This window comes from Oncorhynchus keta, chromosome 5, assembly GCF_023373465.1.
Source record: "Oncorhynchus keta strain PuntledgeMale-10-30-2019 chromosome 5, Oket_V2, whole genome shotgun sequence".
Taxonomy (NCBI): Eukaryota; Metazoa; Chordata; class Actinopteri; order Salmoniformes; family Salmonidae; genus Oncorhynchus; species Oncorhynchus keta.
In genome coordinates this window covers 33,180,721-33,207,226 of record NC_068425.1, presented here as the reverse complement: position 1 = coordinate 33,207,226, position 26,506 = coordinate 33,180,721, and the positions used below count along the sequence as shown (strand labels likewise).

Below are 26,506 nucleotides of genomic sequence, written 5' to 3'. Positions count from 1 at the left end.
GAGTACTGCTCATACACTGGAGGTCTGGAGGTCTGCTCATACACTGGAGATCTGGAGTACTGATCATACACTGGAGGTCTGGGAGGTCTGGAGTACTGCTCATACACTGGAGGTCTGGAGTACTGCTCATACACTGGAGGTCTGGAGGTCTGATCATACACTGGAGATCTGGAGTACTGATCATACACTGGAGGTCTGGAGGTCTGGAGTACTGCTCATACACTGGAGGTCTGGAGTACTGCTCATACACTGGAGGTCTGGAGTACTGCTCATACACTGGAGGTCTGGAGTACTGCTCATACACTGGAGGTCTGGAGGTCTGATCATACACTGGAGATCTGGAGTACTGATCATACACTGGAGGTCTGGAGGTCTGGAGTACTGCTCATACACTGGAGGTCTGGAGTACTGCTCATACACTGGAGATCTGGAGGTCTGGAGTACTGCTCATACACTGGAGATCTGGAGATCTGGAATACTGCTCATACTCTGGAGATCTGGAGTACAGCTCATACACTGGAGGTCTGGAGTACTGCTCATACACTGGAGGTCTGGAGTACTGCTCATACACTGGAGGTCTGGAGTACTGATCATACACTGGAGATCTGGAGTACTGATCATACACTGGAGGTCTGGAGTACTGCTCATACACTGGAGGTCTGGAGTACTGCTCATACACTGGAGATCTGGAGTACTGCTCATACACTGGAGGTCTGGAGTACTGCTCATACTCTGGAGATCTGGAGTACTGCTCATACACTGGAGGTCTGGAGTACTGCTCATACACTGGAGATCTGGAGGTCTGGAGTACTGCTCATACACTGGAGGTCTGGAGTACTGATCATACACTGGAGATCTGGAGTACTGATCATACATTGGAGGTCTGGAGTACTGCTCATACACTGGAGATCTGGAGGTCTAGAGTACTGCTCATACACTGGAGGTCTGGAGTACTGCTCATACACTGGAGAACTGCTCATACACTGGAGGTCTGGAGTACTACTCATACACTGGAGATCTGGAGTACTGCTCATACACTGGAGGTCTGGACAACTGCTGGTTCTGTTCTACCTAATCATTAATGTCACCCACCTGGTATCCCAGATCTAACTCAATACCTGATTAGAGGGGAACAATGAAAAATAAAGCAGTGGAACTGTCTTCCAGTCCAGATATGAATATGAGGTCTATACAGTATCAGGTCTAGGTACATGCAGCCACCAAAACAACATATTACAGACTAAGATCCCTGAGGGTTTAGATTAAACCACTGAGGTTCTCCCATGCTCAGTCAGTCTTCACTACCAGTGTAGGTCATGTGACACAATGTGAAAGCACCTGCTCCCCTACCAGTGTAGGTCATGTGACAATGTCAAGACTGCACTGCCATCAAGTGGACAAATCATGTAAATCAGGGATCTCCAACTGCAGGCCTTGAGTCTGGCACAACTTCCAGGACTAACCCCTAGCACTGTTCGATAGGATCATTAAATGGCACCCATCTGGTGCCCCAGGTCTAGATAAATACTGAAAATAATCAGTGAACCTGGCTTCGAGTGAAATGTGCCTGCCGTATGAAGTCCCACCCAGTTCACCAGCGTGACCTATGCCAAAACCAGCGTCGGGTCTAGCGAGCTCCTTGGTAAACTCACCTGCTTCAGTCTGGGATTTAAATACTGTCGTCAGGTGTTTTAGCACTGATGTAGAACACACACCTGCAAAGCTTTTCATGACAAGACCCCCCTGATATAAAATTAGCTGTCCTCTTACGTTCACGTCATCACTGGTGTGATTAGAACAGCTGCATCCGTTCATTAGCATGTACTCCTGTCAAAGACAGTGGGCTTTCAGTGTACATTATAGAAGTGGCTTCACCTTGCCTTCATCTATACAGAGATGAAAGAATGTCATCTGGTCAGCACATCCCAAAGATCTGAGAGTTGAAGCCATAAACATTAGGTTCACCAAGAGAATTTAACAATGAGAAAACCATTTGATTTAACCTGCAGTGGGTTCCAGCCAATGACAAATACATTAAGTGTGTTTACAAATCACATCATTCCCTGAAATGATCAGTACATTTAAAAAAGTAGTGTCAAACACATTACAAGACTTAATGTTGCAAATAGACTACACAGAGTATCACATTACAGTGAACGTTTATTCAAATGGCCCAGTAGCAGATGTTACATGGTACAGCAAGACTAATAGTAACAAATACAACAAGATGGCTTTAGCTCTACCAGTTAGGATAGGTGGAATTCACTCGTACTCATTTTAGAGCCACACAAATGCTTAGGGGATAGGGGCAAGGTGTTGGCTTCTGGACAGGAGAGCCATCTGAAATAACAGACTCCCTGAAAGGAGTAACACCAAGGTTAAGAGTCAAGGCTTTAGAAACATTTGCGGTGGACGATAGACGGGCCGGATTCCTCGTATTCCTGCTTGGAAATCCACATCTGTTGGAAGGTGGAGAGAGAGGCCAGGATGGAACCGCCAATCCACACAGAGTATTTACGCTCTGGAGGGGCGATGATCTGGCAACAAGAGATTTGAACATATTCATTAGTAAAACAGGGAGATCTAAAATTGTTTTATTGCAGAATACAGTCATAAATTAGATTTCTGATGAAAGTATTTGGGAAGCCAAAAAGATCACATGAGAAAAAATAAATATGGCAAGTCGAGAGATGCCACACTGAATGACCATGGGCTAAAAGTCACAGAACACGTGAATGCCCACCTTAATCTTCATAGTAGGAGGTGCCAAGCCACTGATCTCCTTCTGCATTCTATCAGCGATGCCAGGGAACATAGTGGTTCCACCTGAGAGAACAGTGTTGGCATACAGGTCTTTCCTGATGTCCACATCACACTTCATGATAGAGTTGTAGGTGGTCTCATGCACTCCAGTACTTTCCATTCCTACAAAAGCAAGCATGTACATGTCAACCCTAGGAACAGAAATTAACAGGCCTACAAGTATGGCTCTTTTAATGAGGTCAGTGACACACAACTGGCAAGAACCTCAGAGCTCCAGAGGATTGTATATGGTATGACTGTCACTCAGAGTAACATTGTCCAGACAAGAACATTTGTACATGAATTAGACAAATGGCTGATTTATAAAAAAAAATAATTTTTTTATGAAAAAGAATCATTCTTTTTAGTAGTGGATAGGAATTTCAGGACTAGAATTACTATAGTCGCCAGCCATAGACAAATGGCTTTTAACAAAGACATTTTTAGCTGAAGTTCCTCTTTAAAGACATAGAAAAACATCTCACCAATGAAGGACGGCTGGAACATGGTCTCAGGGCACCGGAAGCGCTCGTTGCCGATAGTGATGACCTGTCCATCAGGCAGCTCGTAGCTCTTCTCCAGAGAGGAACTGGAGGCAGAGGTATTCATCTCCTGCTCAAAGTCCAGCGCCACGTAGGCCAGCTTCTCCTTGATGTCGCGCACAATCTCCCTCTCGGCCGTGGTGGTGAAGCTGTAGCCACGCTCAGTCAGGATCTTCATCAGGTAGTCCGTGAGGTCACGTCCGGCCAGGTCCAGACGCAGGATGGCGTGGGGAAGAGCGTAGCCCTCGTAGATGGGCACCGTGTGGCTAACGCCATCCCCGGAATCCATCACGATTCCTGTGGTGCGACCAGATGCGTACAAAGAAAGCACGGCCTGGATACCTACATACATGGCTGGGCTGTTGAAGGTCTCAAACATGATCTGGTGGAAGAATAGAAGGTGGGAATTAGGACTGTGAGAGACCCTTTATAAAAAGGGTGTTTTAATAACCTACAAATACTGCTAAGAATGTGAGGCCCACCACTACCCTCAGGCAAGGTGAACAGAGTAACCCTGATGTGAAACTGCTCTACATTCTGTTGTGGATGAGGAGTCCATGTAAATAAAATGGCTGGTTTATTTACTACTGCCACAGTGATGCATTTGTAAAAACACTAATGCCCCCACTTACCTGGGTCATCTTCTCCCTGTTGGCTTTGGGGTTGAGTGGGGCCTCTGTGAGCAGGACGGGATGCTCTTCAGGGGCCACACGCAGCTCATTGTAGAAGGTGTGATGCCAGATCTTCTCCATGTCGTCCCAGTTGGTAACAATGCCGTGCTCGATGGGGTACTTCAGAGTCAGGATGCCCCTCTTGCTCTGGGCCTCATCTCCCACGTAGCTGTCCTTCTGTCCCATGCCCACCATCACACCCTGGGGAAAGAGACATTACCGTTACACTTTGTCCCTGCACTACGCATAAACTCAAGTTACACTACAGAAGTTGTTTTCAAATGGCTTGAGTTGCATCCTGTATGCGCTGAGTTCAATCAAGCCTCTTCAAACTCTATGAAATCAAATCTATAGAGATACAGTAATGTTCTCTAAGTGGAAACATGCTCAAACATCTAAATTCCAAAATCAGGGGTATTAATATGGAGTTGGTCCCCTCTTGCTGCTATAATAGCCTCCACTCTTCTGAGAAGGCTTTCCACTAGATGTTTGAACAACGCTGTGGAGAATTGCTTCCATTCAGCCACAAGAACATTAGTGACGTCAGGCACGGATGTTGCAGAGATTTGACAAAATTGGAAAGGTGGCATTCTAGGACAGTGCCACATTGAAAGTCAGAGCTTTTCAGTAAGGCCTTCTTCTGACAACATGTGGATGAAACAGCCAAATCCACTCATTTGAAGGAGTGTCCACATATAGTTTGTGTATAAAAGTATAGCCTGTATTAAGTGAATCCGATATCCAAGAGCCCAGTATGGTTCCAACCTGATGTCTGGGTCTTCCAACAATGGAGGGGAAGACAGCACGGGGAGCATCATCCCCTGCAAAACCAGCCTTGCACATGCCTGAACCATTGTCAACCACCAGTGCAGCAATTTCATCTTCAGCCATTCTGTAAAAAAAAACAAAGAGGATTAATGAATCAAGGCCTAAAAATCAAGAACAAAGCCATACCATTTTCTGGGTCAGGGTATATCATCAACACAGACCACCAATTACTACAGTATAAATGACACAAATTAGAAGTCCTCATAAGTGTAGACATAAGACCATAGTCAGCTGTAATTCTTAACAATTAGTTCAAATGTTTGACCAGTGATTTAAAAGAGAACTAGTCTACTAGCAGACCTTGTAAAAACAGTGGAAATACAATCATTTGGAACAAAGCAAAGAATTCCAATCAGTCATTTATTCTCTCAATATATGGCTCCGATCCCAACAGCTCAAACACGTATTCACAGACAAATCCAAGCAAAGCTGTATTTCAAATCAAGTGATATTAACCATAGCTAGAACACATTTAGCGATACAACTCGACATTTCAGATTGGCTTTCTCAAACGTCGGGATAGTGGCGTTTGCTTACCTGTCAGTTAGGATGCTTTCTCTTCAAGAATCCGGGAATGATGTCTTCAATGAAGTGTAGCATCCACATTTCAGCAGGAGACTATATACCTCCTTTTCTCCACAACCGAGTCTCATCCTCCGCCTTCGCGTTCACCTGCTCACACCAAATATGGGCATTGTTTTCAAAAAAAGACACCGGATTGGATTGGGAGGTGTTTTACGGTGGAAGTGACCGACCGTTGTCATTCACATGGTAGACGATATTAAAGAGATTGGAAGGTAACAGGTACATGTTGGGTTAACCGAAAGGTTTTGGGTAATTTAAAGTCAGTATCATTTGGAAATGTAAGCAACGTCGTTGAATGTGTTAGCAGGCTAACCCAATATCAAGTGAACCCACATTGTGGAAAAGACAACAAAGTAGAGGTCTGGGGAAAAGAGGTCTGGGGCGATCATTTTGTAGTGAGACAAAAGTAGCCGATAGTGCGCGATCAGATGTAATACCTCTCTCTATGTGCTCGATCCCTTCGTAATTTATGAACATGACTTGATTGTTTTGTTTTGTTAAATAAATGTTTCCCAAACTATTATTTTGAAAGATCAGCTGCGTGTCATGCATCAGATCTGCGCACCCTGGACCAGAGTGTTGCATTGAAAGTTTGACGAGAGACAGGCATAGGTGGGCTATGCTGCCCTTCATAGTCTGTAGGCATTAATCAAATACATATTAGACCATGTCAAATACGTGACCTGTGTTTAGTTATTCAGTACTTTACAATGCAACCTCAAAGCACTTAGTATACACATGCAGCCTAATTCTGATCTGATTGGTCAAAATACCAATAATTGGGCAAAATATCAGAATTGGGCTGCCTTTGGGTAAAAATCAGGTATAATTGCTCCCGAAATACAGGCTAGAAGAAGGCAATTCTTGTAAAAAAATATAAAAAACTCAATGTGTGAGAGGCCTGTACTGTCTGTGGGGCTGTAATTGGCTAACAGGCAGTAGTGGTGTGTGGGTAAAATCACTGGGGTTAGCCAAACCAATGTGTTGTGATAATTGCGTTGTTTGCTCTATAACATGTTAGCTCATATGCCTTGCGACCGTGATAAATAGGTCTAAGGTCGAGACAATAAGAAGACACAGTGGCTGAATAAATTCATCAACACCATTGTTTCATCACAAAACCAGAGAGCAACATCTGTCTGGTGAAGTCCACAAAGCATATTGAATGTAACAAACAGTTACATGATCTACAGCATGGTCAAGTTAATGTTTCTGACATTTTCAGACTACTAAACAACTGTTGATTTAGAACCACAGAGTTACCACAAGTAGCAAAGAAAACAGAAGTTGCCTTCACTATTCCAGCACCATTTCAACATCATCAAATCACCTATGCTTAGTCTTATACAGTGACAACTAAAAGATACCAAAAACTATTTAGTTCAATCAATGAAAGCTAAATGTGATGTGGCTGTCCATGGTTCTGTGTGTGTGTGTGTGTGTGTGTGTGTGTGTGTGTGTGTGTGTGTGTGTGTGTGTGTGTGTGTGTGTGTGTGTGTTTGTGTGTGTGTGTGCATTTGTGCACGTAGTAAAAAAACATGTTGACTCTACTTGTAGATATGTGCCAATGCCATCCTCCTCTCTTTCATGTTGATGAAACAGTCTATGACTCTGTCACACAGTACACACTTTGTTTTTGTTGTCCTAGGCTACCTGGCTAAAATTCTTGCTCATAACCTAACTTCCTTTCATGGGCAACGATGTGCCGCTAGGTAATATTAGCCTACCACAGTACATTAGTCTACATATTGAACTTCCATCCTCTCAGGCCAGGGGCACAATGTATGAATTAATGGTTGGATCAAAATCGCCATTATAATCATTGGCCAGTCAGAGAATTAAGTAAAACCAAAGTCCAAATCCCTATCTCCATCCATGGGTAATTTAGGAAAGGGACAATTTTGCTAGCTAGCGAGCAAACGGAGGAAAACAGCACAACAAGATACAATTCATGTTCTCTCAATTATGTTTGGAGTCCTGCCAGGACCATTCACAGTTGAGCTCGCTCAGTTTAGCTCAACGCTGATTGGCTATTATTATTTTTTAAATGACAAGGGAGGCCAAATGCTTGCTGGCTTCCCTTGCATTCAATGGAGGGCGGCAATAATGTTGACCACACAGCATCTGATAGATGGCCGCTGTTTCGGCTCTGCTGGATGCTTTCTCCGGTGAGATTCGTTCAGCCTCTTGGAACTGAAGATGTTTATGTATTGTTTGACTGGTCAATGTTTTAAAGCCTGACTTCCCTTGCCATCTGTGAATACACCCACTGCTAACAGCGGTAGTAAACTGCTCAACTGGAGGTCTGGCAATGCTGTTCAATCTACCACAGACCTGGCTACCTACCAGATGGTCATCACTGTAGTTACCACAGCCACAAAGTCATAAAACCTGCCTATTTCTATAATTTTTTAAACTGTTTTCACACACTGTTGCTGGTATTTTGGCCCATTCCCCCACAGATCTCCTCTAGACAGTGATGTTCTGGGGCTGTTGCTGGACAACACAGACTCTTCAGTACTCCCTCCAAAGATTTTCTATACTGAGATCTGGAGACTGGCTCATAGGCCACTCCAGGACCTTGAAATGCTCTTACGAAGCCACTCCTGTGCCCGGTCTGTGTTTATGGATCATTATCATGCTGAAAGGTCAGCCACGTTTCATCTTCAATGCCCTTGTTGATGGAAGGAGGTTTTCACTCAAAATATCACAATACATGGCCCCATTCATTCTTTCCTTTACAAGGATCAGTCGTCCTGGTCCCTTTGCAGAAAAACAGCCATACAAACATGATGTTTCCACCCCCATGCTTCACAGTAGGTGTCACGTTCTGACCCTAGTTCTTGTGTTATTTGTTTGTTTTAGTTTGTCAGGATGTGAGTTGGGTGGGCATTCTATGTTTTGTGTTTCTAGGTTGGTTTTCTGTGTTCGGCCTAGTATGGTTCTCAATCTGGCAGGTGTCGTTAGTTGGGTTTCAATGTTGTTTTGTGGGTACTGTTTCGGTTTTGTTCACGTTTATTGTTTTGTATGTGTTCAGTTGAGTTTTTCATATTAAAAACCATAAACACTTACCACGCCGCATCTTGGTCGATCCTTGCTACCTCCTCTTCAGACAAAGAGGAGGAAAACTCATTTACAGTAGGTATACACCAAGAATGCAACTCAGCATTCTTTTTCCTCCAAACACAACGAGTTGAGTTTTTACCAAAAAGTTATATTTTGGTTTCATCTGACCATATGATATTCTCCCAATCTTCTTCTGGATCATCCAAATGCTCTCTAGCAAAACTTCAGACGGGCCTGGACATGTACTGGCTTAAGCAGGGGGACACGTCTGGCACTGCAGGATTTGAGTCCCTGGCGGCATAGTGTGTTACTGATGGTAGGCTTTGTTACTTTGGTCCCAGCTCTCTGCAGGTAGAATTCAAAGGTCCCCCCGTGTGGTTCTGGGATTTTTGCTCACCGTTCTTGTGATCATTTTGAACAGGGTGAGATCTTGTTTGGGCCCCAGATCAAGGGAGATTATCAGGTGGTCTTGTATGTCTTCCATTTCCTAACAATTGCTCTGACAGTTGATTTCTTCAAACCAAGCTCCTACCTATTGCAGATTCAGTCTTCCCTTTCTGGTGCAGGTCTACAATTTTGTTTCTGGTGTCCTTTGACAGCTCTTTGGTCTTGGACATGGTGGAGTTTGTAGTGTGACTGTTTGAGGTTGTGGACAGGTGTCTTTTATACTGATAACAAGTTCAAACAGGTGCCATTGATGCAGGTAACCAGTGGAGGACAGAGGAGCCTCTTAAAGAAGTTACAGGGTCTGTGAGAGCCATAAATCTTGCTTGTTTGTAGGTGACCAAATACTTATTTTCCACCATCATTTGCAAATAATTAAATAAAAATCCTACAATGTGATTTTCTGGATTTGTTTTCTAATTTTGTCTGTCATAGTTGATGTGTACCTATGATGAAAATTACAACTCTCATCTTTTTAAGTGGGAGAACTTGCACAATTGGTGGCTGACTAAATACTTTTTGCCCCACTGTATATGGGGCTTTGGTGTCAAAGGATGGCAGTAGTGATAGACTGCATCCAATTTGTGGAGTTACAAGGGTATGTTTGGCAGCATGAGTGAAGGATGCTTTGTTGCGAAATAGGAAGCCAATTCTAGATTTAACTTTGGATTGGAGATGTTTGATGTGGGTCTGAAGGAGAGTTTACAGTCTAACCAGACACCTAGGTATTTGTAGTTGTCCACGTATTCTAAGTCAGAGCCGTCCAGAGTAGTGATGTTGGACAGGCGGGCAGGTGCAGGCAGCGGTCGGTTGAAGAGCATGCATTTAGTTTTACTTGTATTTAAAAGCAGTTGGAGGCCACAGAAGGAGAGTTGTATGGCATTGAAGTTTGCTTGGAGGGTTGTTAACACAGTGTCCAAAGAAGGGCCAAAGTATACAGAATGGTGTCATCTGCGTAGAGGTGGATCAGAGACTCACCAGCAGCAAGAGCGACATCATTGATATATACAGAGAAAGAGTCGGTCCAAGAATTGAACCCTGTGGCACCCCATAGAGACTGCCAGAGGTCCGGACAGCAGACCCTCCGATTTGACACACTGAACTCTATCAGAGAAGAGTTGATGAACCAGGCGAAGGCAGTCATTTGAGAAACTAAGGCTGTCGAGTCTGCCGATGAGGATGTGGTGATTGACAGAGTCGAAAGCCTTGGCCAGATCATTGAATACGGCTGCACAGTAATGTTTCTTATCGATGGCAGTTAAGAGATCGTTTAGGACCTAGAGCATGGCTGAGGTGCACCCATGACCAGCTTTGAAACCAGATTGCATAGCAGAGAGGGTATGGTGAGATTCGAAATGGTCGGTAATCTGTTTGTCGACTTGGCTTTCGAAGATCTTAGAAAGGCAGTGTAGGATAGATATGTCTGTAGCAGTTTGGGTCCCTTTGAAGAGGGGGATGACCGCAGCTGCTTTCCAATCTTTGGGAATCTCAGACGACACGAAAGAGGTTGAACAGGCTAGTCAATAGGGGTGGGTGGCAGATTGTCTAATTTTAGGTCAGATTTTGGCAGATAGCTGACTTTTAGAAAAAGGGTCCAGATTCCACTCTCCAGCCCGGCTACAAAACCATGACACGGAGGTCCAGTACCTCCATCTTTGCAGCTCTTTACCACTGAAAAATCAGCTGACTGGATTGGAACAAACTCCCTGGAGAAGAGACAGAAATACACTGGAGATCTGGAGTACTGCTCATACACTGGAGGTCTGGAGTACTGCTCATACACTGGAGATCTGGACTACTGCTGGTTCTGTTCTACCTAATCATTATTGGCACCCACCTGGTATCCCAGGTCTGAAACAAAACCTGATTAGAGGGGAACAATGAAAAATAAAGCAGTGGAACTGTCTTCCAGTCCAGATATGAATATGAGGGCTATACAGTATCAGGTCTAGGTACATGCAGCCACCAAAACAACAGACTAAGATCCCTGAGGGTTTAGATTAAACCACTGAGGTTCTCCCATGCTCAGTCAGCACCATCTTCATGACCAGTGTAGGTCATGTGACAGCAGCACTGTCTTCACTACCAGTGTAGGTCATGTGAAGACAGCACTGCCATCTAGTGGACAAAGCATGTAAATCAGGGATCACCAGCTGCGGGCCTGGAGTCTGCAGGTGTTACTTCCAGGACTACCCCTAGCACTGTTCGATAGGATCATTAAATGGCACCCATCTGGTGCCCCAGGTCTAGATAAATACTGAAAATAATCAGTGAACCTGGCTTCGAGTGAAATGTGCCTGCCGTATGAAGTCCCACCCAGTTGACCGATGCCAAAACCAGCATCGGGTCTAGACAGCTCTTTGGTAAACTCGCCTGCTTCCGGCTGGGTTTTAATTTCAGTCATCAGGTGTTTTAGCACTGGTGTAGAACACACACCTGCAAAGCCTTTCATGACGAGACCCCCCTGATATAAAATTAGCTGTCCTCTTATGTTCACATCATCACTGATGTGATTAGAACAGCTACTTCCGTTCATTAGCATGTACTCCTGTCAAAGAGTTGGATTTCAGTGGACATTATAGAAGTGGCTTCACCTTGCCTTCATCTATACTGAGATGAAAGAATGTCAGCACATCCCAAAGATCTGAGAGTTGAAGCCATAAACATGAGGTTCACCAAGTGAATTTAACAATGAGAAAACCATTTGATTTAACCTGCAGTGGGTTCCAGCCAAGGACAAATGCATGAAGTGTGTTTATAAATCACATCATTCCCTGAAATGATCAGTAAATTTAAAAAAGTAGTGTCAAACACATTGACAAGACTTAATGTTGCAAATAGACTACACAGAGTATCACATTACAGTGAACTTTTATTTAATGGCCCAGTAGCAGATGTTACATACAAGACTAATAGTAACAAATACAACACAAGGCAGAATGTCACAACCCTAACACTGAGCCTACCCAGAAACCACCCTGTCACTCCCCCCCAGGACACCATGTAGAACTGAAACAATATGGCTTTTTCTCTACCGGTTAGGATAGGTGGAAGTCACTGATACTCATCTGATCATTTTAGAGCCACAGAAATTAGGGGATAGGGGCAAGGTGTTGGCTTCTGGACAGGAGAGCCATCTGAAATAACAGACTCCCTGAAAGGAGTAACACCGAGGTTAAGAGTCAAGGCTTTAGAAACATTTGCGGTGGACGATAGACGGGCCGGATTCCTCGTATTCCTGCTTGGAAATCCACATCTGTTGGAAGGTGGAGAGAGAGGCCAGGATGGAACCGCCAATCCACACAGAGTATTTACGCTCAGGAGGGGCGATGATCTGGCAACAAGAGATTTGAACGTATTCATTAGTAAAACAGGGAGATCTAAAGTTGTTTTAGTGCAGAATACAGTCATAAATTAGATGTCTGATGAAAGTATTTGGGAAGCCAAAAAGATCACATGAGAAAAAATAAATATGGCAAGTCGAGAGATGCCACACTGAATGCCCATGGGCTAAAAGTCACAGAACACGTGAATGCCCACCTTAATCTTCATAGTAGGAGGTGCCAAGCCACTGATCTCCTTCTGCATTCTATCAGCGATGCCAGGGAACATAGTGGTTCCACCTGAGAGAACAGTGTTGGCATACAGGTCTTTCCTGATGTCCACATCACACTTCATGATAGAGTTGTAGGTGGTCTCATGCACTCCAGTGCTTTCCATTCCTACAAAAGCAAGCATGTACATGTCAACCCTAGGAACAGAAATTAACAGGCCTACAAGTATGGCTCTTTTAATGAGGTCAGTGAACACACAACTGACAAGAACCTCAGAGCTCCAGAGGATTGTATAGTGGTGAATGACTGTCACTAAGCAGAGTAACATTGTCTAGACAAGAACATTTGTACATGTATTAAAGAGCGACTCCAGTGGCCAAAAGGAACCTTTGTCCGCTGATTTATAAAAAAAAACACATTTTAAAAAAAGCCAGAAAGTTGGGTGTTTAGTGCTTATGAATAAAGGAATCATTCTCAGAGCATCCATTTTAGTAGTGGATAGAAATTAGGATTTCAGGACGAGAATTACTATAGTCGCCGGCCATAGACAAATGGCTTTTAACAAAGACATTTTTAGATTAAGTTCCTCTTTAAAGACACAGAAAAACATCTCACCAATGAAGGACGGCTGGAACATGGTCTCAGGACACCGGAAGCGCTCGTTGCCGATAGTGATGACCTGTCCATCAGGCAGCTCGTAGCTCTTCTCCAGAGAGGAACTGGAGGCAGAGGTATTCATCTCCTGCTCAAAGTCCAGCGCCACGTAGGCCAGCTTCTCCTTGATGTCGCGCACAATCTCCCTCTCGGCCGTGGTGGTGAAGCTGTAGCCACGCTCAGTCAGGATCTTCATCAGGTAGTCCGTGAGGTCACGTCCGGCCAGGTCCAGACGCAGGATGGCGTGGGGAAGAGCGTAGCCCTCGTAGATGGGCACCGTGTGGCTAACGCCATCCCCGGAATCCATCACGATTCCTGTGGTGCGACCAGATGCGTACAAAGAAAGCACGGCCTGGATACCTACATACATGGCTGGGCTGTTGAAGGTCTCAAACATGATCTGGTGGAAGAATAGAAGGTGGGAATTAGGACTGTGAGAGACCCTTTATAAAAAGGGTGTTTTAAACACATACAAATACTGCTAAGAATGTGAGGCCCACCACTAATCAATGCCTACCCTCAGGCAAGGTGAACAGAGTAACCCTGATGTGAAACTGCTCTACATTCTGCTAGTGGATGAAGAGTCCATGTAAATAAAATGGCTGGATTTATTTACTACTGCCACATTGTTTCATTTGTAAAAAAAAAAATATATAATGCCCCCACTTACCTGGGTCATCTTCTCCCTGTTGGCTTTGGGGTTGAGTGGGGCCTCTGTGAGCAGGACGGGATGCTCTTCAGGGGCCACACGCAGCTCATTGTAGAAGGTGTGATGCCAGATCTTCTCCATGTCGTCCCAGTTGGTAACAATGCCGTGCTCGATGGGGTACTTCAGAGTCAGGATGCCCCTCTTGCTCTGGGCCTCATCTCCCACGTAGCTGTCCTTCTGTCCCATGCCCACCATCACACCCTGGGGAAAGAGACATTACCGTTACACTTTGTCCCTGCACTTATACAAACTCAAGTTACACTACAGAAGTTGTTGGCTCAAGAGCACCCCCAGAACGAAGAGTTCCATATAGCCTCTTCAAACTCTATCAAAGTCAAATATAGAGATACAGTAATGTTCTCTAAGTGGAAACATGCTCAAACATCTAAATTCCAAAATCAGGGGTATTAATATGGAGTTGGTCCCTCCTTAACTATAATAGCCTCCACTCTTCTGAGAAGGCTTTCCACTAGATGTTTGAACAACGCTGTGGAGAATTGCTTCCATTCAGCCACAAGAACATTAGTGACGTCAGGCACGGATGTTGAGCAAATTGGAAAGGTGGCATTCTAGGACAGTGCCACATTGAAAGTCAGAGCTTTTCAGTAAGGCCCTTCTTCTGACAACATGTGGATGAAACAGTCAAATCCACTAATTTGAAGGAGTGTCCACATATAGTTTGTGTATAAAAGTATAGCCTGTATTAAGTGAATCCGATATCCAAGAGCCCAGTATGGTTCCAACCTGATGTCTGGGTCTTCCAACAATGGAGGGGAAGACAGCACGGGGAGCATCATCCCCTGCAAAACCAGCCTTGCACATGCCTGAACCATTGTCAACCACCAGTGCAGCAATTTCATCTTCAGCCATTCTGTAAAAAAACAAAGAGGATTAATGAATCAAGGCCTAAAAAGCAAGAACAACGCCATACCATTTTCTGGGTCAGGGTATATCATCAACACAGACCAATTTTACAGTATAAATTAGACAAATTAGAGGTCCTCATTAGTAAGTGTAGACATAGTCAGCTGTAATCCGTAACAATTAGTTAAAGAGAACTAGTCTACTAGCAGACCTTGTAAAAACAGTGGAATTGAACCAAATAGTCATTTGGAACAAAGCAAAGAATTCCAATCAGTCATTTATTCTCTCAATATATGGCTCCGATCCCAACAGCTCAAACACGTATTCACAGACAAATCCAAGCAAAGCTGTATTTCAAATCAAGTGATTTTAACCATAGCTAGAACACATTTAGCGATACAACTCGACATTTCAGATTGGCTTTCTCAAACGTCGGGATAGTGGCGTTTGCTTACCTGTCAGTTAGGATGCTTTCTCTTCAAGAATCCGGGAATGATGTCTTCAATGAAGTGTAGCATCCACATTTCAGCAGGAGACTATATACCTCCTTTTCTCCACAACCGAGTCTCATCCTCCGCCTTCGCGTTCACCTGCTCACACCAAATATGGGCATTGTTTTCAAAAAAAGACACCGGATTGGATTGGGAGGTGTTTTACGGTGGAAGTGACCGACCGTTGTCATTCACATGGTAGACGATATTAAAGAGATTGGAAGGTAACAGGTACATGTTGGGTTAGCCGAAAGGTTTTGGGTAATTTAAAGTCAGTATCATTTGGAAATGTAAGCAACGTCGTTGAATGTGTTAGCAGGCTAACCCAATATCAAGTGAACCCACATTGTGGAAAAGACAACAAAGTAGAGGTCTGGGGAAAAGAGGTCTGGGGCGATCATATTGTAGTGAGACAAAAGTAGCCGATAGTGCGCGATCACATGTAATACCTCTATGTGCTCGATCTGTTGATAATGGGATATGTAGATAGGGCGAGTCGGTCAAGGATCGATTCGGACAAGGTGGTCAATTCAATGACAAGCGACAGTTTATTCAGAGTAAAGATATCTGGTACAACGTATACGGGCTCATTCATTTGGCTCACAAGGAACCAGCAGAAAGAAGCCCCGATAACAGATTGACAAGCACGTTATGTACAGTACAGAAAGTAGGTTGAGTCTGGAAGTCACGGTCTTTTGGTTGGCCACAGTTGAGGTGTTGTCTTCTTGTAAAAAAAAAAAATTGGTCCTGTTGAGCCGGCCGTCGTTCCTCCGGGTCTCGTGGGGTGTTCTCAGTCACACAATGTTCGGCTAGGAAGGAGATTGTGTTGTGATGTGCTTGTGTCTAACAAGTCAAGGCTGTGTCTCTTCCTCCCAATGAATGGTGGGTGTATGTCTTATCTGTGTGTCCTCGGCAGTTAGTGTGTGTATGTGTGTGTTTGGGTGTGGAAGCTATCCTGTATGGGACCTAACATGTTTCACTGTGAAAATACGTTGTCTCAGTTATAGCAATGTAATAGCAGTAGGCTGGTCACTTGCATAAGAAATAGCAATTCTTTACAGATCCCTTCGTAATTTATGAACATGGCTTGATTGTTTTGTTTTGTTAAATAAATGTTTCCCAAACTATTATTTTGAAAGATCAGCTGCGTGTCATGCATCAGATCTGCGCACCCTGGACCAGAGTGTTGCATTGAAAGTTTGACGAGAGACAGGCATAGGTGGGCTATGCTGCCCTTCATAGTCTGTAGATATTAATCAAATACATATTAGACCATGTCAAATACGTGACCTGTGTTTAGTTATTCAGTACTTTACAATGCACCCTCAAAGCACCTAGTATACACAGGCAGCCTAATTCTGATCTGATTGGTCAAAATACCAATAATTGGGCAAAATATCAGAATTGGTCTTTTGGAACATTAAAAATCAGGTATAATTGCTCCCGAAAGCCACAGGCTGGCCACCCCACATAGGCAATTCTTCTCTCTCGGAGGAAAAAAACATGAAAAACTCAATGTGTGAGTTTCAACTGTTCTGCCTGTACTGTCTGTGGGGCTGTACATTTGGTCAACAGGCAGAGGTGGTGTGTGGGCCCGGTTCCTCTCTAGGTTCACTGGGGAGTTTTCCAAACCTATGTGTTGTGATAATTGCGTTGTTTGCTCTATAACATGTTAGCTCATATGCCTTGTACAGACTTTGAGATATCAGCTGAGGTACGAAGACAATAAATTAATTTGATTTTTGAATAAATTCAACAACACCTTTGTTTCATCACAAAACCGGAGAGCAACATCTGTCTGGTGAAGTCCACAAAGCATATTGAATGTAACAAACAGTTACATCATCTACAGCATGGTCAAGTTAATGTTTCTGACATTTTCAGACTACTAAACAACTGTTGATTTAGAACCACAGAGTTGCCACAAGTTGGAAAGAAAACAGAAGCTGCCTTCACTATTCCAGCACCATTTCAACATCATCAAATCACCTCTGCTTAGTCTTATACAGTGACAACTAAAAGATACCAAAAACAATTTAGTCCAATCAATGTAAGCTAAATGTGATGTAGCTGTCCATGGTTCTGATTTTTCTCTCTGTGTGTGTGTGTGTGTGTGTGTGTGTGTGTGTGTGTGTGTGTGTGTGTGTGTGTGTGTGTGTGTGTGTGTGTGTGTGTGTGCGCGCATTTGTGCAAGTAGTAGAAAAAACATGTTGACTCTACTTGTAGATATGTGCCAATGCCATCCTCCTCTCTTTCATGTTGATGAAACAGTCTATGACTCTGTCATACAGTACACACTTTGTTTTTGTTGTCCTAGGCTACCTGGCTAAAATTCTTGCTCGCAAGCCTAACTTCCTTTAATGGGCAACGATGTGCCGCTAGGTAACATTAGCCTACTACAGTACATTAGCTACATATTGAACTTCCATCCTCTCAGGCCAGGGGCACAATGTATGAATTAATGGTTGGATCAAAATCGCCATTATAATCATTGGCCAGTACAGAGAATTAAGTAAAACCACAAGTCCAAATCCCTATCTCCATCCATGGGTAATTTAGGAAAGGGACAATTTTAGTTAGCTAGCTGGCAAACGGAGGAAAACAGCACAACAAGATACAATTCATGTCTCTGTCAATTATGTTTGGCTTTTGATGTGAAATCCATACTGGATTCCATTTACACTTTTTTGGGGTGTGCCAGGACCAGTCACAGTTGAGCTCGCTCAGTTTAGCTCAACGCCGATTGGCTATTATTATTTTTTTTAAATGATCAAGGGAGGCCAAATGCTTGCTGGCTTCCCTTGCATTCAATGCTACAGGTGGCAATAATGTTGACCAGACAGCATCAAATAGATGGCCGCTGTTTCGCTCGCTCGGATGCTTTCTCCGGTGAGATTCGTTCAGCCTCTTGCAAACTGAAGGATGTTTATGTATTGTTTTATTGGTCAATGTTTTGGGAAAGTCTGACTTCCCTTGCCATCTATGAATACACACCACTGCTAACAGCGGTAGTAAACTGCTCATACACTGGAGGTCTGGAGTGCTGTTCATCTACCACAGAGGCTACCTACTGGTCATCACTTTTCTGTTCTACCTAGTCATTAATGGAACACCTACCTAAATTTCTATCATTTTTAAAAGTCAGATTTTAGAGGGAACACTGTATGCTGCAGTGGAACTGTCTTCCAGTCCAGATATGAATATGAGGGAGCAGTGATGTTTTAGGGGCTGTTGCAGCCACCAAAACAACATATTATAGACTAAGATCCCTGAGGGTTTAGATTAAACCACTGAGGTTCTCCCATGCTCAGTCAGCACCGTCTTCACTACCAGTGTAGGTCATGTGACAGCAGCACTGTCTTCACTACCAGTGTAGGTCATGTGACAGCAGCACTGTCTTCACTACCAGTGTCGGTCATGTGACAGCATGTGAAGACAGCACTGCCATCTAGTGGACAAAGCATGTAAATCAGGGATCACCAGCTGCGGGCCTGAGTCTGCAAATCAAATCAAATCAAATTTTATTTGTCACATACACATGGTTAGCAGATGTTAAATGCGAGTGTAGCGAAATGCTTGTGCTTCTAGTTCCGACAATGCAGTGATAACCAACAAGTAATCTAACTAACAATTCCAAAACTACTGTCTTATACACAGTGTAAGGGGATAAGGAACATGTCAGGATATATGAATGAGTGATGGTACAGAGCAGCATACAGTTTAGATGTTTCTAGGAGTTTTCAGTGTTCAGTAGATGGCCTAGTATGGTTCAGAGGCAGGTGAGTGGGTTTCAATGTTGTTTTGTAAACAAAGTGGCATATTTGTGTTCATGTTGAGTTTGGCATATTAGTGATAAACATGTGTTACATAAGGATGCAGTCGATGATGTAGAGTACAGTATATACATATGCATATGAGATGAATAATGTAGGGTAAGTAACATTATATAAGGTAGCATTGTTTAAAGTGGCTAGTGATATATTTACATAATTTCCCATCAATTCCCATTATTAAAATGGCTGAGTTGGGTTGTCAATGACAGTTATATTTTGGCAGCAGCCACTCAATGTTAGTGGTGGCTGTTTAACAGTCTGATGGCCTTGAGATAGAAGCTGTTTTTCAGTCTCTCGGTCCCAGCTTTGATGCACCTGTACTGACCTCGCCTTCTGGATGATAGCGGGGTGAACAGACAGTGGTTCGGGTGGTTGATGTCCTTGATGATCTTTATGGCCTTCCTGTAACAACGGGTGGTGTAGGTGTCCTGGAGGGCAGGTAGTTTGCCCCGGTGATGCGTTGTGCAGTCCTCACTACCCTCTGGAGAGCCTACGGTTGAGGGCGGAGCAGTTGCCGTACCAGGCGGTGATACAGCCCGCAGCCGGTGATACAGCCCGCCAGGATGCCCTCGATTGTGCATCTGTAGAAGTTTGTGAGTGTTTTTGGTGACAAGCCGAATTTCTTCAGCCTCCTGAGGTTGAATAGGCGCTGCTGCGCCTTCTTCACGACGCTGTCAGTGTGAGTGGACCAATTCAGTTTGTCTGTGATGTGTATGCCGAGGAACTTCAAAACTAGCTACCCTTCCACTACTGTTCCATCGATGTGGATAGGGGGTGTTCCCTCTGCTGTTTCCTGAAGTCCACAATCATCTCCTTAGTTTTGTTGACGTTGAGTGTGAGGTTATTTTCCTGACACCACACTCCGAGGGCCCTCACCTCCTCCCTGTAGGCCGTCTGGTCGTTGTTGGTAATTTTGTCTACCACTGTTGTGTCGTCCGCAAACTTGATGATTGAGTTAGGCAGGCCTGGCCACGCAGTCGTGGGTGAACAGGGAGTACAGGAGAGGGCTGACTAGAACGCCCCCTGTATGTGGGGCCCCGTTTGAGGATCAGCGGGGAGGAGATACTGTGCCTACCCTCACCACCTGGGGGGCGGCCCGTCAGGAAGTCCAGTACCCAGTTGCACAGGGCGGGTCGAGACCCAGGGTCTCGAGCTTGATGACGAGCTTGGAGGGTACTATGGTGTTGAATGCCGAGCTGTAGTCGATGAACAGCATTCTCACATAGGTATTCCTCTTGTCCAGGTGGGTTAAGGCAGTGTGCAGTGTGGTTGAGATTGCATGTCTGTGGACCTATTTGGGCGGTAAGCAAATTGGAGTGGGTCTAGGGTGTCAGGTAGGGTGGAGGTGATATGGTCCTTGACTAGTCTCTCAAAGCACTTCATGATGACGGAAGTGAGTGCTACGGGCGGTAGTCGTTTGCTCAGTTACCTTAGCTTTCTTGGGAACAGGAACAATGGTGGCCCTCTTGAAGCATGTGGGAACAGCAGACTGGTATAGGGATTGATTGAATATGTCCGTAAACACACCGGCCAGCTGGTCTGCGCATGCTCTGAGGGTGCGGCTGGGGATGCCCCCTGGGCCTGCAGCCTTGCGAGGGTTAACACGTTTAAATTTGGCTGCAGTGAAGGAGAGACCGCATGTTTGCAGGCCTGCACCTGGCCATGTTTCCGTTGCAGTGGCACTGTATTGTCCTCAAAGCGGGCAAAAAAGTTATTTAGTCTGCCTGGGAGCAAGACATCCTGGTCCGTGACTGGGCTGGATTTCATCTTGTAGTCCGTGATTGACTGTAGACCCTGCCACATGCCTCTTGTGTCTGAGCCATTGAATTGAGATTCCACTTTGTCTCTGTACTGACGCTTAGCTTGTTTAATAGCCTTGCGGAGGGAATAGCTGCACTGTTTGTATTCAGTCATGTTACCAGTCACCTTGCCCTGATTAAAAGCAGTGGTTCGCGCTTTCAGTTTCACGCGAATGCTGCCATCAATCCACGGTTTCTGGTTAGGGAATGTTTTTATCGTTGCTATGGGAACGACATCTTCGACGCACGTTCTAATGAACTCGCACACCGAATCAGCGTATTCGTCAATATTCCCATCTGACGCAATACGAAACATGTCCCAGTCCACGTGATGGAAGCAGTCTTGGAGTGTAGAGTCAGCTTGGTCTGACCAGCGTTGGACAGACCTCAGCGTCCAGGAGCCTCTGTCAGCTTTTAGGGGGCGGGGCTATTTGTAACCCCTGGTTGAATATTTCTGCCTGTAGGGGATCAGCAAAATGGAGTCGTTTCCAGAAAGGGCCTTATATGCGTCAGTTAGAGTAACAATGATCCAAGGTTTTACCACCCCTGGTTGCGCAAACGATATGCTGATAAAATTTAGGGAGTCTTGTTTTCAGATTGGCTTTGTTAAAATCCCCAGCTACAATGAATGCAGCCTCTGGATGAATGTTTTCCAGTTTGCAAAGAGTTAAATAAAGTTCGTTCAGAGCCATCGATGTGTCTGCTTGCTGGGGGATATATACGGCTGTGATTATAATCGAAGAGAATTCTCTTGGAAGATAATGCGGTCTACATTTGATTGTGAGGAATTCTAAATCAGGTGAACAGAAGGATTTGAGTTCCTGTATGTTTCCTTCATCACACCATGTCCCGTTAGTCATGAGGCATACGCCCCCGCCACTCTTCTTACCAGAGAGATGTTTGTTTCTGTCCGCGCGATGCGTGGAGAAACCCGTTGGCTGCACCGCCCGATAGCGTCTTCCCAGTAAGCCATGTTTCCGTAAAGCAGAGAACGTTGCAGTCTCTGATGTCCCTCTGGAATGTTACTTCCAGGACTAACCCCTAGCACTGTTCAATAGGATCATTAAATTGCACCCATCTGGTGCCCCAGGTCTAGATAAATACTGAAAATAGTCAGTGAACCTGGCTTCGAGTGAAATGTGCCTGCCGTATGAAGTCCCACCCAGTTGACCAGAGTGACCGATGCCAAAACAGGTGTCGGGACTAGACAGCTCTTTGGTAAACTCACCTGCTTCAGTCTGGGATTTAAATACTGTCGTCAGGTGTTTTAGGACTGGTGTAGAAAACACACCTGCAAAGCTTTTCATGACAATGACCCCCTGATATAAAATTAGCTGTCCTCTCATGTTCACGTCATCACTGACGTGATGAGAACAGCTACTTCCGTTCATTAGCATGTACTCCTGTCAAACAGTGGGCTTTCAGTGTACATTATAGAAATGGCTTCACCTTGCCTTCATCTATACTGAGATGAAAGAATGTCATCTGGTCAGCACATCCCAAAGATCTGAGAGATGATGCCTTAAACATTAGGTTCACCAAGAGAATTTAACAATGAGAAAACCATTTGATTTAACCTGCAGTGGGTTCCAGCCAATGAAAAATACATTAAGTGTGTTTACAAATCACATCATTCCCTGAAATGATCAGTAAATTTAAAAAAGAAGTGTCAAACGCATTACAAGACTTAATGTTGAAAATAGACTACAGAGAATATCACATTACAGTGAACTTTTATTCAAATGGCCCAGTAGCAGATGTTACATACAAGACTAATAGTAACAAATACAACACAAGGCAGAATGTCACAACCCTAACACTGAGCCTACCCAGAAACCACCCTGTCACTCCCCCCCAGGACACCATGTAGAACTGAAACAATATGGCTTTATCTCTACCGGTTAGGATAGGGGGAAGTCACTGATACTCATCTGATCATTTTAGAGCCACACAAATTAGGGGATAGGGGCAAGGTGTTGGCTTCTGGACAGGAGAGCCATCCGAAATAACAGACTCCCTGAAAGGAGTAACACCGAGGTTAAGAGTCAAGGCTTTAGAAACATTTGCGGTGGACGATAGACGGGCCGGATTCCTCGTATTCCTGCTTGGAAATCCACATCTGTTGGAAGGTGGAGAGAGAGGCCAGGATGGAACCGCCAATCCACACAGAGTATTTACGCTCTGGAGGGGCGATGATCTGGCGACAAGAGATATGAACATATTCATTAGTTAAACAGGGAGATCTAAAGTGGTTTTATTGCAGAACACATTCATAAATTAGATTTCTGATGAAAGTAATTGGGAAGCCAAAAAGATCACATGAGAAAAAATAAATATGGCAAGTCGAGAGATGCCACACTGAATGACCATGGGCTAAAAGTCACAGAACACGTGAATGCCCACCTTAATCTTCATAGTAGGAGGTGCCAAGCCACTGATCTCCTTCTGCATTCTATCAGCGATGCCAGGGAACATGGTGGTTCCACCTGAGAGAACAGTGTTGGCATACAGGTCTTTCCTGATGTCCACATCACACTTCATGATAGAGTTGTAGGTGGTCTCATGCACTCCAGTACTTTCCATTCCTACAAAAGCAAGCATGTACATGTCAACCCTAGGAACAGAAATTAACAGGCCTACAAGTATGGCTCTTTTAATGAGGTCAGTGACTAGAATTACTATAGTCGCCAGCCATTGACAAATGGCTTTTATCAAAGACATTTTTAGCTGAAGTTCCTCTTTAAAGACATAGAAAAACATCTCACCAATGAAGGACGGCTGGAACATGGTCTCAGGGCACCGGAAGCGCTCGTTGCCGATAGTGATGACCTGTCCATCAGGCAGCTCGTAGCTCTTCTCCAGAGAGGAACTGGAGGCAGAGGTCTTCATCTCCTGCTCAAAGTCCAGCGCCACGTAGGCCAGCTTCTCCTTGATGTCGCGCACAATCTCCCTCTCGGCCGTGGTGGTGAAGCTGTAGCCACGCTCAGTCAGGATCTTCATCAGGTAGTCCGTGAGGTCACGTCCGGCCAGGTCCAGACGCAGGATGGCGTGGGGAAGAGCGTAGCCCTCGTAGATGGGCACCGTGTGGCTAACGCCATCCCCGGAATCCATCACGATTCCTGTGGTGCGACCAGATGCGTACAAAGAAAGCACGGCCTGGATACCTACATACATGGCTGGGCTGTTGAAGGTCTCAAACATGATCTGGAGGAAGAATAGAAGGTGGGAATTAGGACTGTGAGAGACCCTTTATAAAAAGGGTGTTTTAATAACCTACAAATACTGCTAAGAATGTGAGGCCCACCACTACCCTCAGGCAAGGTGAACAGAGTAACCCTGATGTGAAACTGCTCTACATTCTGTTGTGGATGAGGAGTCCATGTAAATAAAATGGCTTGGTTTATTTACTACTGCCACAGTGATGCATTTGTAAAAACACTAATGCCCCCACTTACCTGGGTCATCTTCTCCCTGTTGGCTTTGGGGTTGAGTGGGGCCTCTGTGAGCAGGACAGGATGCTCTTCAGGGGCCACACGCAGCTCATTGTAGAAGGTGTGATGCCAGATCTTCTCCATGTCGTCCCAGTTGGTAACAATGCCGTGCTCGATGGGGTACTTCAGAGTCAGGATGCCCCTCTTGCTCTGGGCCTCATCTCCCACGTAGCTGTCCTTCTGTCCCATGCCCACCATCACACCCTGGGGAAAGAGACATTACCGTTACACTTTGTCCCTGCACTACGCATAAACTCAAGTTACACTACAGAAGTTGTTGGCTCAAGAGCATCCCCAGAACGAAGAGTTCCATATAGCCTCTTCAAACTCTATCAAAGTCAAATATAGAGATACAGTAATGTTCTCTAAGTGGAAACATGCTCAAACATCTAAATTCCAAAATCAGGGGTATTAATATGGAGTTGATCACCCTCCTTCGCTGCTATAATAGCCTCCACTCTTCTGAGAAGGCTTTCCACTAGATGTTTGAACAACGCTGTGGAGAATTGCTTCCATTCAGCCACAAGAACATTAGTGACGTCAGGCACGGATGTTGAGCAAATTGGAAATGTGGCATTCTAGGACAGTGCCACATTGAAAGTCAGAGCTTTTCAGTAAGGCCCTTCTTCTGACAACATGTGGATGAAACAGCCAAATCCACTCATTTGAAGGAGTGTCCACATATAGTTTGTGTATAAAAGTATAGCCTGTATTAAGTGAATCCGATATCCAAGAGCCCAGTATGGTTCCAACCTGATGTCTGGGTCTTCCAACAATGGAGGGGAAGACAGCACGGGGAGCATCATCCCCTGCAAAACCAGCCTTGCACATGCCTGAACCATTGTCAACCACCAGTGCAGCAATTTCATCTTCAGCCATTCTGTAAAAAAACAGAGGATTAATGAATCAAGGCCTAAAAAGCAAGAACAAAGCCATACCATTTTCTGGGTCAGGGTATATCATCAACACAGACCACCAATTACTACAGTATAAATGAGACATTAGAGGTCCTCATTAGTAAGTGTAGACATAGTCAGCTGTAATTCGTAATAATTAGTTCAAATGTTTGACCAGTGATTTAAAAGAGCACTAGTCTACTAGCAGACCTTGTAAAAACAGTGGAAATACAATCATTTGGAACAAAGCAAAGAATTCCAATCAGTCATTTATTCTTTCTCAATATATGGCTCCGATCCCAACAGCTCAAACGCGTATTCACAGACAAATCCAAGCAAAGCTGTATTTCAAATCAAGTGATATTAACCATAGCTAGAACACATTTAGCGATACAACTCGACATTTCAGATTGGCTTTTTCTTAAACGTCGGGATAGTGGCGTTTGCTTACCTGTCAGTTAGGATGCTTTCTCTTCAAGAATCCGGGAATGATGTCTTCAATGAAGTGTAGCATCCACATTTCAGCAGGAGACTATATACCTCCTTTTCTCCACAACCGAGTCTCATCCTCCGCCTTCGCGTTCACCTGCTCACACCAAATATGGGCATTGTTTTCAAAAAAAGACACCGGATTGGATTGGGAGGTGTTTTACGGTGGAAGTGACCGACCGTTGTCATTCACATGGTAGACGATATTAAAGAGATTGGAAGGTAACAGGTACATGTTGGGTTAACCGAAAGGTTTTGGGTAATTTAAAGTCAGTATCATTTGGAAATGTAAGCAACGTCGTTGAATGTGTTAGCAGGCTAACCCAATATCAAGTGAACCCACATTGTGGAAAAGACAACAAAGTAGAGGTCTGGGGAAAAGAGGTCTGGGGCGATCATTTTGTAGTGAGACAAAAGTAGCCGATAGTGCGCGATCAAATGTAATACCTCTATGTGCTCGATCCCTTCGTAATTTATGAATTTGTCTTGATTGTTTTGTTTTGTTAAATAAATGTTTCCCAAACTATTATTTTGAAAGATCAGCTGCGTGTCATGCATCAGATCTGCGCACCCTGGACCAGAGTGTTGCATTGAAAGTTTGACGAGAGACAGGCATAGGTGGGCTATGCTGCCCTTCATAGTCTGTAGATATTAATCAAATACATATTAGACCATGTCAAATACGTGACCTGTGTTTAGTTATTCAGTACTTTACAATGCAATCTCAAAGCACCTCGTATACACAGGCAGCCTAATTCTGATCTGATTGGTCAAAATACCAATAATTG

The 26,506-nt window shown here is 44.4% G+C and overlaps 3 protein-coding genes across 6 annotated transcripts; all 3 read right to left on the bottom strand.

Annotated features, from left to right (window-relative positions):
• Positions 1-2,142: 2,142 nt before the first annotated feature.
• Positions 2,143-25,815, bottom strand: LOC127906063 (actin, non-muscle 6.2-like). 3 transcript variants are annotated; one of them, XM_052519646.1, is made up of 7 exons: positions 15,660-15,678; positions 5,381-5,515; positions 4,781-4,907; positions 3,977-4,216; positions 3,288-3,726; positions 2,744-2,925; positions 2,143-2,537 (listed from the first exon to the last, which is right to left on the bottom strand). In XM_052519646.1, the coding sequence occupies exons 3-7, from the start codon at positions 4,904-4,906 to the stop codon at positions 2,394-2,396; spliced, it is 1,131 nt and encodes a 376-aa protein (XP_052375606.1). In that variant the 5' UTR covers position 4,907; positions 5,381-5,515; positions 15,660-15,678; the 3' UTR covers positions 2,143-2,393. The 3 variants fall into 3 exon arrangements, with proteins under 3 accessions (XP_052375606.1, XP_052375608.1, XP_052375607.1); XM_052519648.1 differs by lacking the exons at positions 5,381-5,515; positions 15,660-15,678 and adding an exon at positions 25,681-25,815; XM_052519647.1 differs by lacking the exons at positions 5,381-5,515; positions 15,660-15,678 and adding an exon at positions 15,175-15,309.
• On the bottom strand, positions 11,793-25,815 carry LOC127930172 (actin, non-muscle 6.2-like). Of its 2 annotated transcripts, none has more exons than XM_052519650.1 (6): positions 25,681-25,815; positions 14,600-14,726; positions 13,817-14,056; positions 13,108-13,546; positions 12,479-12,660; positions 11,793-12,272 (listed from the first exon to the last, which is right to left on the bottom strand). In XM_052519650.1, exons 2-6 carry the CDS (start codon positions 14,723-14,725, stop codon positions 12,129-12,131), a joined length of 1,131 nt encoding a protein of 376 aa, XP_052375610.1. In that variant the 5' UTR covers position 14,726; positions 25,681-25,815; the 3' UTR covers positions 11,793-12,128. The 2 variants fall into 2 exon arrangements, with proteins under 2 accessions (XP_052375610.1, XP_052375609.1); XM_052519649.1 differs by lacking the exon at positions 25,681-25,815 and adding an exon at positions 15,175-15,309.
• On the bottom strand, positions 22,559-25,815 carry LOC127930173 (actin, non-muscle 6.2). Its single transcript, XM_052519651.1, has 6 exons — positions 25,681-25,815; positions 25,087-25,213; positions 24,298-24,537; positions 23,608-24,046; positions 23,246-23,427; positions 22,559-23,039 (listed from the first exon to the last, which is right to left on the bottom strand). The coding sequence occupies exons 2-6, from the start codon at positions 25,210-25,212 to the stop codon at positions 22,896-22,898; spliced, it is 1,131 nt and encodes a 376-aa protein (XP_052375611.1). The 5' UTR covers position 25,213; positions 25,681-25,815; the 3' UTR covers positions 22,559-22,895.
• Positions 25,816-26,506: the final 691 nt, after the last annotated feature.

Bases quoted from the DNA above. Each gene is read 5' to 3' on its own strand.
- LOC127930173 (XM_052519651.1), bottom strand. From the start codon at position 25,212: ATGGCTGAAGATGAAATTGCTGCACTGGTGGTTGACAATGGTTCAGGC. The intron at 24,047-24,297 runs GTAAGTGGGGGC...TTCTTCCTCCAG, and splicing joins ACAGGGAGAAGATGACCCAG to ATCATGTTTGAGACCTTCAA. The intron at 23,428-23,607 runs GTGAGATGTTTT...TTGCTTTTGTAG, and splicing joins GTTCCAGCCGTCCTTCATTG to GAATGGAAAGTACTGGAGTG.
- LOC127906063 (XM_052519648.1), bottom strand. From the start codon at position 4,906: ATGGCTGAAGATGAAATTGCTGCACTGGTGGTTGACAATGGTTCAGGC. The intron at 4,217-4,780 runs GTTGGAACCATA...CTCTTTCCCCAG, and splicing joins TTGGAAGACCCAGACATCAG to GGTGTGATGGTGGGCATGGG. The intron at 2,926-3,287 runs GTGAGATGTTTT...TTGCTTTTGTAG, and splicing joins GTTCCAGCCGTCCTTCATTG to GAATGGAAAGTACTGGAGTG.
- LOC127930172 (XM_052519650.1), bottom strand. From the start codon at position 14,725: ATGGCTGAAGATGAAATTGCTGCACTGGTGGTTGACAATGGTTCAGGC. The intron at 14,057-14,599 runs GTTGGAACCATA...CTCTTTCCCCAG, and splicing joins TTGGAAGACCCAGACATCAG to GGTGTGATGGTGGGCATGGG. The intron at 12,661-13,107 runs GTGAGATGTTTT...TTGCTTTTGTAG, and splicing joins GTTCCAGCCGTCCTTCATTG to GAATGGAAAGCACTGGAGTG.